This window comes from Phyllopteryx taeniolatus, chromosome 8 (genome assembly GCF_024500385.1).
Source record: "Phyllopteryx taeniolatus isolate TA_2022b chromosome 8, UOR_Ptae_1.2, whole genome shotgun sequence".
In the NCBI taxonomy this organism is placed as follows: domain Eukaryota; kingdom Metazoa; phylum Chordata; class Actinopteri; order Syngnathiformes; family Syngnathidae; genus Phyllopteryx; species Phyllopteryx taeniolatus.
In genome coordinates, this window is record NC_084509.1 from 1,667,501 (window position 1) to 1,683,052 (window position 15,552).

At 44.0% G+C, this 15,552-nt stretch overlaps 2 protein-coding genes across 4 annotated transcripts in view; both read right to left on the reverse strand.

Annotated features, from left to right (window-relative positions):
* Positions 1-14,036, reverse strand: part of yif1b (Yip1 interacting factor homolog B (S. cerevisiae)) — a 23,738-nt gene extending 9,702 nt beyond the window's left edge. For 2 of the 3 annotated variants that reach the window (XM_061781110.1, XM_061781109.1), the window contains exons 1-2: positions 13,881-14,036; positions 13,403-13,502 (exon numbers count right to left, since the gene is read on the reverse strand). In XM_061781110.1, the coding sequence (XP_061637094.1) occupies positions 13,403-13,502; positions 13,881-13,917 (137 nt within the window). In that variant the 5' untranslated portion in view covers positions 13,918-14,036. Of the gene's footprint in view, positions 1-8,632; positions 8,761-13,402; positions 13,503-13,880 lie in introns of those variants that run through there. The other variant, XM_061781111.1, reaches the window with a different exon arrangement.
* Positions 14,037-14,714: 678 nt separating this feature from the next.
* Positions 14,715-15,481, reverse strand: LOC133482603 (dynein axonemal light chain 4-like). Its single transcript, XM_061782908.1, has one exon. It carries the CDS (start codon positions 15,377-15,379, stop codon positions 15,059-15,061), a length of 321 nt encoding a protein of 106 aa, XP_061638892.1. The 5' UTR covers positions 15,380-15,481; the 3' UTR covers positions 14,715-15,058.
* Between the last annotated feature and the right edge of the window lie 71 nt (positions 15,482-15,552).

A 15,552-nucleotide genomic window follows, 5' to 3' on the forward strand; every position in this document is an offset into this window, starting at 1 on the left:
AAACGATTCATAGAGATGGAGCTGCTGTAAAAACGGAGTACTCACATTATTATCCTTTCACTCGGTGCGGTTACTCATCAAGGGGTGATAAGTGAGAGCAGATCGGATTGGCTCCGTAAAACTAAAGGCAGTTAGCACACCAAGGCGAATTCATCTCGACACCGGCTTAAAAAGCTCCCGTCCCCTTGCGCGTACGGAGTAGGATACGGCAGGGAAAAAGGGGGAGGCTTGACCCTTTAAACGGAGAGTCGGTCAGGACATTTCTCCCGATTAGTCCTGCGGATAAGCGAAATCTGACAACATATATACATTACATACATATATATATACACATATATATATATACATATATATATATACATACATATATATATACATATATATATATATATATATATATATATACATACATATACATATATATACATATATACATACATATACATATATATACATATATACATACATATACATATATATACATATATACATACATATACATATATATATATATATATATATATATATATACACACACTGAAGGGAATATAGAATACTTTATATTCTAATGTGTAATTCTAACTAGTTTGGAAGAGAATGTGTATTGGAGTATAGGGGTATTTGGCCCCCATCGGGCGGTATTTGGAGAAAGATCTCAAGGAAGAAAGGAACTGCGGGGAGCCACTATAAACATTGAATGCAGGAATGTGAGCCGACATCTGCAGGCGACACCTGGAGCAGAAGTCTGGAGCCAGATCAGATGGTCCGCAGAACAACGATGATGTCAGATTACGGACGAATCAGACGACAGCGATTCCATACTGGTCTGTTTGAAAAATTGTATAAAGTCTGGGGTAGAGTCAGATAGTTTTGGTTCGACTACTTTATCTGCTAAGGATAAGATAGGGTAGTTACGAACCCAGAGCTCTGCAAATGTATAGACTCCTCTGTCAGGAATAAATTGGTTGGTTTTGATACATTGTTGTGAACGAAGTTCTTTCACGAAAACGAACACGCTTGGAACCACGGGAGTTAGATGTTAAAACACAGGTTCCTTCAAATGGTGACCCCAACGTGATCCTGAAAGGACATTAGATAAAAAGACAGAGGAGCGGACAAGAATTCAGTTGGACTGCAAATCTCCCCGGTGCACCGAAATAAAAAAGGTGAGCGGAAGCCTGTTTGATTATATCACGAATTCTGCACATTGTAAATTGCGAAATTTGGGAGACTTGTGGTACAGTTGTTTTGTTGTCAATAGTTAATAAGACGTTGTGTTGTTAAAATTGCATAATTAAAAGTCAGGGTAACGGAGGACCTGACGTCAGGGTAACAAGGTACCTGACAGACCAGGATCAGAGAAAATCCTGGAAGTAGGGTAACAAAGTACCTACTTGTCCCGTCGTAGACTGACTTGAAATCGGACGCGGTTTCAAATTGTAACGTTTCAGTAGACGTTGGGGATTTTGGGACCCCCAAAAACCGATTTAGAATAAGATGAGTGTGCCACCAAAACTCGGGGTTGTGAATTGGACAGTCGAGTGTCGAGGTAATGAATGTGATAGGTATCGGAGTGATTACCAAAAGTCATTGGAGAATTTGGGGAATGAAATAGAAAATCAGTTGTTAGCGGGCATTGATAGGAAGAAGCATAAAAAGAAACAAGTAGAATTTAGAAGGGTGTGGATAATGTGGAAAAAGGAGAATAAGATAGAAAGGCAGAAATGTACATTGTTTCATGTAGCGGATGAGTTTCGGAAGGAAGAAAGAGTAGTTATTCAGAAGGGAAAAGAAATGAAGGAGAAGTTGGTCACTGCAGGGTGGATGGAGAAAATGAATTTGAATAAAAAAATAAAAGAGAATGAAGAATGGAGGAGAAAAATTCATGAGATTTGTGTGGTGTCAACAGCAATGGCAGCAGTTCGGGGCGAAAAAGCGCATCAAATTGCCCCACTAAATTCGATTAGGGACCATTTGGGAAGCGGCCCCCCTGTAACTTCCCTCTATCCGGTGTTGCCGGTAGAGCGAGCCGCTAAGACAACACACCAAGACAATGGGGAAGTAAAGCTCCCATTGACACCCCCAGCCTATACTACTCTTAACCAATCTGACAAACGGCAACCTAAGCACCCACTACAAGCACCCGTATACCAAATAGTGGGCGAAGTGAATCTGTTGGGAACATCAGCAATACCTGAATTGACCCAACAGCAGCGTACTACCATGGAAGAAATAGTGACTGCTAACCGACAAGGTACAGTAGAATATCAACATTCTAACTGCCAAACCTTGAGACAGCAGGAACCATCCCCGAGAGGAGACGAGCCTGCAGACAAAGGAGCGGGCAACATCGCCACACCAGGGGGTTCCGCCCGAATAACCGACAGACAGGTTTGGGAAACCACGTTGCAGGAAGAGTTGACTTCTAGTATTAATAAGAGAGGTTCCCGTTTGAGGGAACCGAGACATAGTGACGAGTCTGACTCTGAATTTTATGACGATGTGGAGGGGGAGCTTCCCCCACCGCCCCCTCCGACAGACAGAGACTTGACAGCAGACGACCAAAGAAGGCAACAAGCTAAGCTAATGACTTCTGGGGAAGCACGTAAATGGATGGAAAAGGCTTATCAGCCCCCATCCCGGGACCGAGTCAAGACGAGGTCCCAGACTGGAACCAGAATTAAGAGTCCGACGAGATATACCCCGACTCTCGGTAATTATCCTATGATCCCCAGTCAACAAGGTGGGTTAATATATCAAGAATTGTCTTTAAAAGATCTCGAGTTTTTACAGAAACGACTGCCCGGACTGGCAGCTGGCGGTGAAATGTGGATTCAAGCGCTGAAGAGGTTGACGGACGGCATGAGCCTGGCATGTGGTGACATAGTGAGACTGATACGCGCCTGTTCCATTTCGGTTCACCAATCGGATGATATTTTGACACGGTCGGGTCTGAATAATGTCGAACCTGAAATTTGATTTGCCCCTTTTGCTCCTATAGTGTTTGCAGTCATCCGCGATATGTTCCCGTCCTCTTCCCCAACGGTGCCGAAGCTTCCGGACTTCAAACCTCTCATGGATCCCAGTTCTCACTTCGAAAATTGCATAAGTATTTGGACAGATAAGACAGGATCACATCCCTCCCGTTTAAGAGAGGCAAATGTTATTTATAGAATAGCTTTACTTGAGACCTTGCCGGTTGAAGTTAGGACTGAACTTATTAAAGACCCTGACCTCATGGAAGGGTTAAGATAGTTATTTTAATCGTCATGTGTCACACCATTTGAAACTTTTTGTCGACAGACAACACAAATCATCAGACGAGGTAAAAGATATGCAAGAACAACTTTTGAAGTTGCAATTAGCCCAAGCCCGTAAATTGGCCACTGACAACAAACAAGAGGAAAAAAAGGACAGAAAAATGGAAGCAGAAAAACAGATGTGGATGGCGCAGAGGTCAACGAGGAGACGAGGCGAAAGTCGTGACAGGGGATTCACCAACGGGGGCAGGGGAGGCGCTCGCCGACCTCCACCTGACCAAGCATACTTCAATTGTGGTCAGTATGGACACTGGTATCGCCAATGTACTGTTTCCCCAATGATTCAACAGCGATCTCCAGTGAAACCCGGAGAGGCCACACCTCAAAGAGGAGGCTACAAAGCTCCACGAGGGAGAGGTGGACGCGGCCCGGCGCCCTGGCGACAGCATCAGCAGCAGGCTCCACCACAACAACAGCCATTTCGCCAGTTCTACTTCGAGGATGACTGGTCCAATTGCCAATAGGGGGGCCCGGAGCCAGGGGACGGAGGAAAGGCAGAGCCTCTTATCCCCGCTAAGGTGGACAAAACGGAAATCCACATGTTAGTGGACACAGGTGCCACATATTCGTCTTTGTGTTTACCACTTCCGACATCCAAACACTCAGGGAGGACGACCACCTTAAATGGGCTTTGCAGGGGTGCCCATGAGTCTGCCGATTACGACACCATTAAAGACTGAAATTGCTGGACAGACACATGATCATCAGTTTGTCCTCATGAAAAAAGGGGCTCCAGTGAACCTGATGGGCAGAGATCTGCTTATCAAGACCAGGACTACCATCCTTTGTAGCCCGGATGGACTGACGATACGGTTCCCCGATGGGACCATGATGAACTGTGGACAGAAGTTATCCTCCGGATGGAACATGATACAACATGAACTTCCGGAAGCAACTGCTGACATATATTGGGCCCGACTAAAACCTGAAACAATGGAGGGAGGCGGAGTTTACTCGGCCTTCCTGCGGTGGAAGTCCTGGATCGACTCTCTCGCCCCCTATCGTCCTCCAATTGATCCTCTCCATCTCACACTGTTTTATGATAAAAATGACGATTTGGTTTATAGGGAAGCTTTTGAGTCGATACAGGAAGAAAATTGGAGGCTAAATAGTACAGAAATTTACATAGGAAAACAAGGTGTGGCGGCTGCGTCCACCTTGGCGCCAGAGCAGAGTGAGTGGTTTATGATGAACTTGACATCTTTTCCACACATATCGCTTGCACTAGCATTAGGTCATGAAGCCAGAGAACTGGGACCCATGGTGAGAAAATGCCATTTGGCAAACGATTGGCAACAAGATCAAATACCCAATGTGTTGTACTCTCCCAGTGCTGAATGTTTTTATATTCAAGGTACCATGGTGGACGGAGAGGTGTTGGAGCATGTGACTTTAGCGCGATTCCATGGCAGAGAACTCTCGGACCATGAGGATGCCGCACAGCTGTTGAGCTCCCTGCCGGACTCATTGTGGTCCGAGGGTCCTGCAGATGGGGGTCTGTGTACATCCGTGACTCCGGTAACATTTGAGGTAAACCCGACTGCTTTTGTTAACGTGCCGCAATATCCATTGAAAGAAGTGGCCGCTGAAGGCATAGCGGAGACTCTGGAAAGCCGGAGTCTTTGAAGAATCAAATTCTCCCTTTAACACTCCTATTTTGCCGGTAAAAAAGGCATACGGTATTAATTACCGGATGGCCCATGATTTAAGACGAATAAATGATATTACTAGAACTCCTTGCGTCCCGGTCCCGGACCCACACCGTTGTTTAGGTGTTTTGGGCCCGGAGATGCAATGGTTCTCGGTAATTGATTTGGCTAATGCTTTTTTCTGCATTCCCCTGGCAGAGGAATGCCGGAAATACTTCGCATTTACATATAAGAATTGTAAGTTACAATATACGCGGGTCCCCCAGAGCTGGGAGCTCAGCCCTGGGATTTTTAATCAGTGTTTGCGAGAGCAATTAGCTGATATGAGTATGCCAGAAGGCTCTCTGTTGGTTCAGTATGTAGATGATTTGTTGATTGCAGGTAACTCGGCTGAAACCTGCTTAAAAGCAACACATACTGTGTTGTCCCGACTTGAGGACTTGGGGTTCAAGGTGTCAAAAAAGAAACTTCAATGTTGCAGACGACAGGTGACGTTTTTGGGGCGGGTGATCTCAGGGAAGGGCTCGACCCTGAGTAATTCGCACCGCTCTTCCATTTTGACTTATCCCCGACCGACTAATGTTAAGGAAATGCTTTCTTTTTTGGGCCTTTGCGGCTATTCCCGTGGCTTTATTCCTGACTTTGCGGTTAGAACACGAGCTTTGCGGGACCTAGTTAGGGTCAAAGGCATCCGTAACCTCCATGCTAGCTTGGACTGGACAGACAAAACTGAGAAGTTGTTTACCGACCTTAAAAGAGATTTGGCCGCAGCGACTCACTTAGCCCAGCCTGACTATGACCTGCCTTTTCATTTAGATGTTTCAGTGACAGAAGGTACAGCAAACGGGGCTTTGTTCCAGAAGACGGGCGGTAACAGACGGGTCCTGCTTTACGTCAGCGTCTCTTTGGACAAAATAGAAGTAAGACAACCTATATGTGCGGCATATGCTGCAGCTGTGGCCACATGCATTAATAAGACGGCACACATTGTTATGGGACATCAACTCTTTATTCTTACTCATCATGGGGTGACAGCATTCAAGGCCTCAGCAGCGTTCACAATGTCGCCATTACGTCAGCAATGCTTGATGACGACCCTCACCCAACCCCATATTGTATTCCTCCTATCGGGGATCAATATGGCTATTGTTTCCAGTTCTGGAGAACCACATACCTGTCAAGATCAGGTCATGCGGGATTTGAAGGCCCGCCCCGATTTGTCCTCAGCTCCTTTTTCAGGTGGTCGGGTGTTATTCACCGACGGCTGCTGCTGGGGCAGCCGTCGTGGAGGCCCTGACCCCGGGTGACCCAAATTCTGACTTCCACATGTTATGGTCCACAAATGAATTTGTGAAACCCTCCGCTCAAGCTGCGGAACTGCTGGCCATGTGCAGGGCACTAGAGTTATCTGAAGGTCAGTGTGTTACTATTTATTCTGATTCGGCGTATGTGGTGGGATGTTTGTTTGTTGATCTGGCTGCATGGAGGCGACAGGGTTTTGTTACGTCCACTGGTGACCCAGTGGCCCACGCAGAGCTGATTCAACGACTGAGTGAGGCTATTGATAGGCCAGTGGAGGTAGCTGTGGTCAAGTGTCCAGGACATGCGAAAGCGGGCACTCTGGTAGCCCGGGGGAATGGCGCAGCGGATGCGGCGACGAAAGAAATAGCAGGCTATCGAAAGGATGCTGAAGGTAACTATGTTGTTAAACGGGATCAGTTGATTGACTTTCTCCCTGCAGTGACAGTTGATGTGGTGCGCGACCTCCAGGAGGCGGCGCCGAAGGAAGACAAGCGTAAGTGGCAAGAGACAGGTGCTGAGTATGATGACAGTGATTCTACTTGTCCCAAACATGTCCTGCGCAGGCCTCTATTGTTTAAAAAAAAAAAAAAAAAAGAAAGAAAAGTGGACTAAGTATGAATGGTATAAATATTCGGTGCGATACGTTTTATAAATTGTGTACACAATATAAAGTAAACCTTAGAACGTTGATGAATAAAATTATATGACTATATATGTAAAAAGGTATAGAGCGCTTCAAAGGGTACCCATTATATTTATTAACTAAATAAATAAGGCATACATATTGTATGTATAAATAGGTATGCATATGATATTCTGGAAGATAAATTAAATAATAGATAAATTAAGACGTGTGCCGGACGGATGTGATCAAGCAAGAGTGGTATCGTGACTTTCTATTTTCGGGTCAGCAGAGCGGACCAGAGCGGCTCTGCGTGCCTGGGATAAAACCCTGAAAACAGTACGGGAGGTTTTTGGGGTAAGAAAACGCTTCGGAGTTTGAATAAATGACATGCAAGTTGCTATCTGAGCTGGTGAATGGGATTTGATATATATTGCTTAGAGAGTGGCGGCACGGTGTACGACTGGTTAGAGCGTCTGCCTCACGGTTCTGAGGACCGGAGTTCAATCACCGGCCCCGCCTCTGTGGAGTTTGCATGTTCTCCCCGTGCCTGCGTGGCTTTTCTCCGGTTTCCTCCCACATCCCAATAACATGCATGGTAGATTAATTGGAGACTCGAAATTGCCCGTAAGGGTGAATGTGAGTGCGAATGGTTGTTTGTTTGGATGTGCCCTGTGATTGGCTGGCAACCAGCCCAGGGTGTACCCCGCCTCCTGACCGATGGCGGCTGGGATAGGCTCCAGCGCGCCTGCGACCCGCGTGAGGAGAAGCGGCTCAGAAAATGGATGAGTGCTTAAAAGAGCACTTGAAGTGAAGGTGCACCAAATGGTTTATGACAGGACACAGGCGTCCTCAGCTGGGTGGGGGGGGGGGGGTGGGTGGGTGGGGGGGGGGCAGCTTTACGACAGGCGTGTGTGAGTTTTACGAGTTTATGGTATTGCAAGGGCCAGGGAGATTTACAATAGGATCGTTTAATTAATGCAATGGATAGAAGCCTGGTCTGTAGTGGTTTAGGTGTTATTGTTCAACCAATAAGTGTGCTGTGTTCAGTTTTGCCTGTGTGGTGTATGTGAGAGGACATTCACTCCTGGGTCCAGGTTAATGTTATTGTCTGTGAAGTCTCGATTGTCATGTCATGTTAATCGTTTATGTTTTGTGTTTAATGTTTGTGTCATCTTAATTAAAAGCAGAAATGGAGCACTACTGAGCTGGCTGACAGGAGTAGTGAAGGATGTGATCGCGTGAAAGAGACTATAGACCTTTAGTTACCAATGACAGTGTGACTGACGAGAGAATACGGTCTACAGACTGTTGAATGACTGATTTGTTGAAATAACATTATTTTACAGGACGCCCAGGAGGATGGAGCTTGATAGTGTTATTGTTGTATTGCAGGATGTTGGTGTGCTGACTTAACGCTGATTTTATGTGATTCTTGGTTTAATGACATTAACACTTTTGTGAGACAAATTAACAATTGGTTGGGGAATAATATCAATGTTGGGTGACAATTCCCGACTTGTCCCTTCTCTGGAGTATGTATACAGGAATTATGTAGTCCATCCCTTTGGCACGGGTATCTTTTGCAGAGTTGTAATGCAGCCCTATGGGGGGCACAAGTCAGTGCAAACTGTAGGCCGGTCCCAAGCCCGGATAAATGCAGAGGGTTGCGTCAGGAAGGGCATCCGGCTTAAAACCTTGCCAAACAAATATGAGCGTTCATCCAAAGAATTCCATACCGGATCGGTCGTGGCCCGGGTTAACAACGTCCGCCACCGGCGCCGTCAACCTGCAGGGCGCTGTTGGAAATTCAGCTACTGTGGGTCGAAGTCGAAGTCAAAGAAGAAGAAGATGTTGAAAGCGGGTTCTTCGGCAGAAAGAGAAGAGGAAAACACAGAGCCTAGAACTGAATGTGGGGACTTTGAATGTTGGGACTATGACAGGAAAATCTCGGGAGTTGGTTGACATGATGATTAGGAGAAAGGTTGATATATTGTGTGTCCAGGAGACCAGGTGGAAAGGCAGTAAGGCTAGAAGTTTAGGGGCAGGGTTTAAACTATTTTACCATGGTGTAGATGGGAAGAGAAATGGAGTCGGGGTTATTTTAAAAGAAGAGTTGGCTAAGAATGTCTTGGAGGTGAAAAGAGTATCAGATCGAGTGATGAGGCTGAAATTTGAAATTGAGGGTGTTATGTGTAATGTGATTAGTGGCTATGCCCCACAGGTAGGATGTGACCTAGAGGTGAAAGAGAAATTCTGGAAGGAGCTAGATGATGTAGTTCTGAGCATCCCAGACAGAGAGAGAGTCGTAATTGGTGCAGATTGTAATGGACATGTTGGTGAAGGTAATAAGGGTGATGAAGAAGTGATGGGTAAGTACGGTATCCAGGAAAGGAACTTGGAGGGACAGATGGTGGTAGACTTTGCAACAAGGATGCAAATGGCTGTAGTGAACACTTTTTTCCAGAAGAGGCACGAACATAGGGTGACCTACAAGAGCGGAGGTAGAAGCACACAGGTGGATTACATCTTCTGCAGACGATGTAATCTGAAGGAGGTTACCAACTGTAAGGTAGTGGTAGGGGAGAGTGTGGCTAGACAGCATAGGATGGTGGTGTGTAAGATGACTCTGGTGGTGGGGAGGAAAATTAGGAAGACAAAGGCAGAGAAGAGAACCATGTGGTGGAAGCTGAGACTTTTTTCCTCTTTTCGGGAAGAGGTGATACAGGCTCTCGGTGGACGGGAAGAGCTTCCAGAAGACTGGACCACTGCAGCCAAGGTGATCAGAGAAGCAGGCAGGAGAGTACTTGGTGTATCTTCTGGCAGGAAAGGAGAGAAGGAGACTTGGTGGTGGAACCTCACAGTACAGGAAATCATACAAGGAAAACGGTTAGCTAAGAAGAAGTGGGACACTGAGAGGACCGAGGAGAGGCGAAAGGAATACATTGAGATGCGACACAGGGCAAAGGTAGAGGTGGCAAAGGCAAAACAAGAGGCATATGATGACATGTATGGCAGGTTGGACACTAAAGAAGGAGAAAAGGATCTATACAGGCTGGCCAGACAGAGGGATAGAGATGGGAAGGATGTGCAGCAGGTTAGGGTGATTAAGGATAGAGATGGAAATATGTTGACTGGTGCCAGCAGTGTGCTAGCTAGATGGAAAGAATACTTCGAGGAGTTGATGAATGAGGAAAATGATAGAGAAGGGAGAGTAGAAGAGGCAAGTGTGGTGGACCAGGAAGTGGCAATGATTAGTAAGGGGGAAGTTAGAAAGGCATTAAAGAGAATGAAAAATGGAAAGGCAGTTGATGACATTCCTGTGGAGGTATGGAAGCATCTAGGAGAGGTGGCTGTGGAGTTTTTGACCAGCTTGTTCAATAGAATTCTAGTGCGTGAGAAGATGCCTGAGGAATGGAGGAAAAGTGTACTGGTGCCCATTTTTAAGAACAAAGGTGATGTGCAGAGCTGTGGCAACTATAGAGGAATAAAGTTGATGAGCCACACAATGAAGTTATGGGAAAGAGTAGTGGAGGCTAGACTCAGGACAGAAGTGAGTATTTGCGAGCAACAGTATGGTTTCATGCCTAGAAAGAGTACCACAGATGCATTATTTGCCTTGAGGATGTTGATGGAAAAGTACAGAGAAGGTCAGAAGGAGCTACATTGTGTCTTTGTAGATCTAGAGAAAGCCTATGACAGAGTACCCAGAGAGGAACTGTGGTACTGCATGCGGAAGTCTGGAGTGGCAGAGAAGTATGTTAGAATAATACAGGACATGTACGAGGGCAGAGTTGTGATTAATTTATATAAGGGTTTGTTTGCAGGTCTGGTCAGGGGCCTCTCCGACGGAAGGAGACGACCTGCTGGTTTGTGTATGGGGTTGTGTGTGGATACTGTGTTTTGGTGTTAAATTAGTCATTTAACAAAGGGGGAAATATGTACATCCTGTATTTCTGGTCAAAGAAGGTTATAATCATGACTCTGGTGATCTCCCTGATTATAGTTACAGGAATCTATTTTGGAATGCCTTCAATACAAGGAGAAAGAGTGACCAAGAAGGCCGTGAAGCCAACAGGGGCCCTAGAATTGAACTACAAATTGGGGGAAAAGACGGTATACCAATTTGAATTGTGTAAGGTGGTAAATTGTGCACGCTGGGGCGACGCGGCGGGATGCGATATTTACTTTTTATGTAAATATATTTTTATGTACATTTTATGATATTACACTTTTTATGGATTATTATGATGCGGCCCGATTAAGTAAGATGAAGTCTGATTTGTGGTGGATGTGTGGGGATGGTCTGTTGTGGGACTTCCTGCCCGGGGAATGGACAGGCACTTGTGCATTGGTCTCTATGATAGCTCCCACAGTGATTAAGCCCCTCTCTGAGCAGGAAATCACTCAAATGGCGGATTACACATGGGAGCGTGACTGATGGGGTAGCTTGAACCGTTTCCGCCGTATGGTCAGTGGCTTCAACGTGGGCGGAAATGCTTGGGAAGAAGGTGAGGACCCCACCTACCTGGATGCCATTGGAATTCCCAGAGGTGTCCCGGATGAGTATAAAGCTCGCTGTCAAATTTCCGCAGGTCTTGAGAGTATTTTTATGTGGGTAACTCCGAATAAAAATGTTGATTTCATAAATTCCCACCATTACCAAATTCAAAGATTGGTGAATTTCACCTCCCAACTAGCGGAGGGCATCCATGAGCAACTATCAGCTACATCTCTCATGGCATTCCAAAATAGGTTGGTCCTTGATAGTATGTTAGCGGAAGAAGGGGGTGCCTGCTCTCGAATTAAAGGACATTGTTGTACAATTATCCCCAATAATACGGCGCCAAACGGAAAGATCACCAGAGCCATGAAAGGTTTGCAAGCCATGTCTGTTAAACTTAAATCAATGTCTGGAGTGGAGGACAGCCCATTCTATAGCCTGCTTAATAGGATGTTTGGTAAATGGAGAGTCATACTGACTTTGGCAACTACCATCATAATTGTCATGGCTGTGCTTGCTATTTGTGGATGTTGTATTATCCCTTGTCTCAGGAACCTGGTTCTCAGAATTGTCCTCAAGGCCTTTGTGGGTAAGGACCCCTACGGCCAATATCAGCTGCTGTCCCTGGACGAGGACATATATATATATATATATATATATATATATATATATATATATATATATATATATATGTGTATATATATGTGTATATACATATACATATATAGCACTTATATATATATATTTATGTATATATATGTATATATATATATATATGTATATATCATCTTTATAAATACATATATACATACATATATACATACATACATACATATATATATAGATATATACATACATATATATATATACATATACATACATATATATACATACATATATATATATATATATACATATATATCGTTTTAGTTTACCTATCCTTTTTTGTGTATTATTTTAAGCATTTTATTATTTTTTTTAAATTAATAACATTTTAAATTTGCTTTTAACTATTTTATTGACAGCTCATTGTTAATCATTACTATTATTCTAATTATTGTTATTTTAAAAAAAAATATTTATTCATGAATTTTATCCAACCACTCGTGTTTCCTTACTGCAAAGTGCTGAACGTGAGATTGCGGCATCAGTTTCCTTCTTTCTGTGCTTTTACACACTTTGTTATGTGTGAACGAAAGGGTGGGTGAGGGGAATTTCTGTGGTATGTGTGCATCTGTTTTTGTGTGTCGGTGGCATTGAGTTTGTTTGCTTTCCTTGATTTTATTGTGTAAAACACTTAGTGCTATATTTTAAATGTATGAAAAGCGCTATAGAAATAAAGTCTGATTGATAAAAAAAAAACAGTTTCATGTTATTATGTTGTGTTTGTGTATGATTGTGAAGAAATTATGAATTTATTTTGGGAATAAGGCTGTAAGTCACATAACAAAATGTGGAAAACATATTTAGGGCCTGACCTAAATAATTTTTTTAAGGCAAATGCCGATTCCGATATTTGGCAGAAAAAAAATCTGTAAAAAAGTACAAAAACATGGGAACATGGTAAAAAGCATGGATGTATTCCCACCTTGACAACCAATTGTAAAGGGGGGTTGAACTTTTTGGGCACTTATTATCAATGCTTCCCCATGAAAATTTAAAGGGGGATGCCTGACATTCACACCTATAAACAATTTATCATCTTCAAAGAACCAAACATGCATGCTTTTGGAATCTGGGATGAACCAAGAGTGCCCAGAGAAAACTCGTGCAAGGATAGGGAGCATGTAAATTACATTACACACGTGAATGCTACAGATGAGATTCTAAAAAACAGAACCGCATCCTGACAACAGTGAGGCCGGATCAACTGGCCGATCACTCGGCCACCATGCTGTGGGACCTTATTTTTTAACTGTGAAATTTGTTTTGCAAAATGTCTCTTTTAAAGTTCCACAGGGCTTGATTCAAGATGTTAATGTTAAACCTGTCTGGTGGTGCTCACCTCTGCTGGGATGTCTGTGAAGCACAGCCACTTGTGTCCTCAAACAACTGGCTGCCATCTGAACCATCCATGGAGCTATTTCGTAGACGTACATTAGGTTCTGGATGAAGAAAATACAGGAACATGCTGTTTTTGTTGTTGTTGTTAACAAGCGCAGTGTGGTAAACTAAGCACATCCGAGGCAGTCACAAGCAATTCATTCATTTGTAGCATTCAGCTGACACATCTGACGTGTGCACCGCAGGAAGTCTCTTTTCTGTCCTCCACCACTCATCACGCCGTCACAAGGATAAATTTCATCTCTCTGAGGAACACTGTATTAAGATGGCATTAAAACCAGTAATCATTTCTATCGCCTTGTATGTCAGCCATGTATGCATTTATAAATGCGGGCGCAACGTGATGATGCTACGCGTTAGCGTTGCCATTGAATCTTGGAAGACACAATATAATCAATGAAACCACGTAGGTAACTTACGCTGTCCGAGAGCTTTCTGGGTTACAGTATAATCCATTTTGGACGGCCACTAAGAGCGCCGTCGGCAGGTTCAAGTTATTTACTAGCTAGCAAGCGAGCAGGGAGGCTTCAGTCCACACAGGGCGTTTTCTTTTTCGTCCGCTCAGTTTCTGGCAGGCTGGATCGTGAGTGCCGACGATACTGCCCTCTAGCGGACATGTTTGGGACTTCTGGTCCTTTTTGTTTTTGTTTATCCTTATTCGTCTGTTGACAAGAATGGCTTTCTATGTAAGCTTTTTAAAGTTATCTCGTCGGCACAACGTTTTGAAAGCTATTCAACATGTGTACAGTAGTACGCGCGTTTACATAAATCACATGAATAATATTTTTGATTAGCCTCCATGGGGCTAAGCAAAATTTGATTTTGGGGCCCTCTATTTCTGAGCACGGTGTGTTTTCAAACTCATTTTCGTCATGGGCTATGTTATGTTAGTTAAAACAATGAAAACAACAACTTGCTCTGGCCCCAGACCTTGACTTTTGACACCAGTGGTCAAAACTGTCCATATATGTGAACGTGTGTGTGCTTGTAAATCATTCTTATCATAAAGTTATTGCAGCACTTTTACACTGATAAAATAAGGTGAGGCCTTAAAACGTTGTTCCTCGTAAGAACACCGGGAGTCGCACTTTTTCCATTGCAGCGAGTCGGCAGGTGTGAGATGCTCATTCGACAGAAATACTGAGCAAATTTGTTCGTGGGGTTTTTATCTGTATATTTCAGTTTTTTTGTTTTTTTTATTGAGGCAGGGTTCATTCACTTTTTTCTTTTTTATCTAATCATCTCCTGCGTGCAAGCTCAGTTATTACACTGATATAAACAAATACTTAATATTTTCAATAATAGGCATTCTTTTATTGAGACAATTGTGCTCATGTTAAACATGATTTTCCATTTAACAAATGGTATGTTAAATTAGTAGAGTATTTGTTGTAAAGAGACAATGTACTGATTCCATGCACTTTCAAATCTTGGGGGTTTTGCTCCTTCTGAGGGCGCTAATGAGGGAACACAACAAAATCCGCCGTGAAGAAGCAGCTCTGCAATAAACAAGGAAGTTGTCTTCGTTGTCACATTCCAACAAAATTGGCTGTGGTTAAAATCTTGAGATGACGGTTGATCGGGAATCTTGCGGCTGCTAGCAGCACTTCCAAATACAAACTGCCAAGCTTCCCCCGTAAAACATGTACAACAGATGCTTGGCCTCGTGCGTGACGCCGAAGCCGAAACCTTCGCCGATCACCACGTGCCACGCAGTGCCGAACCTCTTGTCCATGGAGTCTTTGACCAACTTGGCAGCGTTCTCGTTGTTGTTGTCAAACTTCTCAAACGCCGATACACATAGCGCGATGGCCTCCTCCTTCATTTCATCGGGCATGTCGGTGTGCCTGACGATCGGGAAGCTGTACGCCAGTTTCTTGACGACCGCTTCCTGTTCTGCTTCGCCGGTCTCCGTCATTGTAATTATTAACCGAGATTGGATTGTGTTTCCTAAAACGCAGCTCCGCTTAACAAGCACGGTCCGTTATCCCTTTTGCATGGCGTCCTCGTGACGTTTCTTTGTACTTTGTCGTGTATCGTAGGTATCTCGTGAAGGGTACACTTGTATTTTCGTAAAAAAAAAAAACAACA

Bases quoted from the DNA above. Each gene is read 5' to 3' on its own strand.
- LOC133482603 (XM_061782908.1), bottom strand. From the start codon at position 15,379: ATGACGGAGACCGGCGAAGCAGAACAGGAAGCGGTCGTCAAGAAACTG.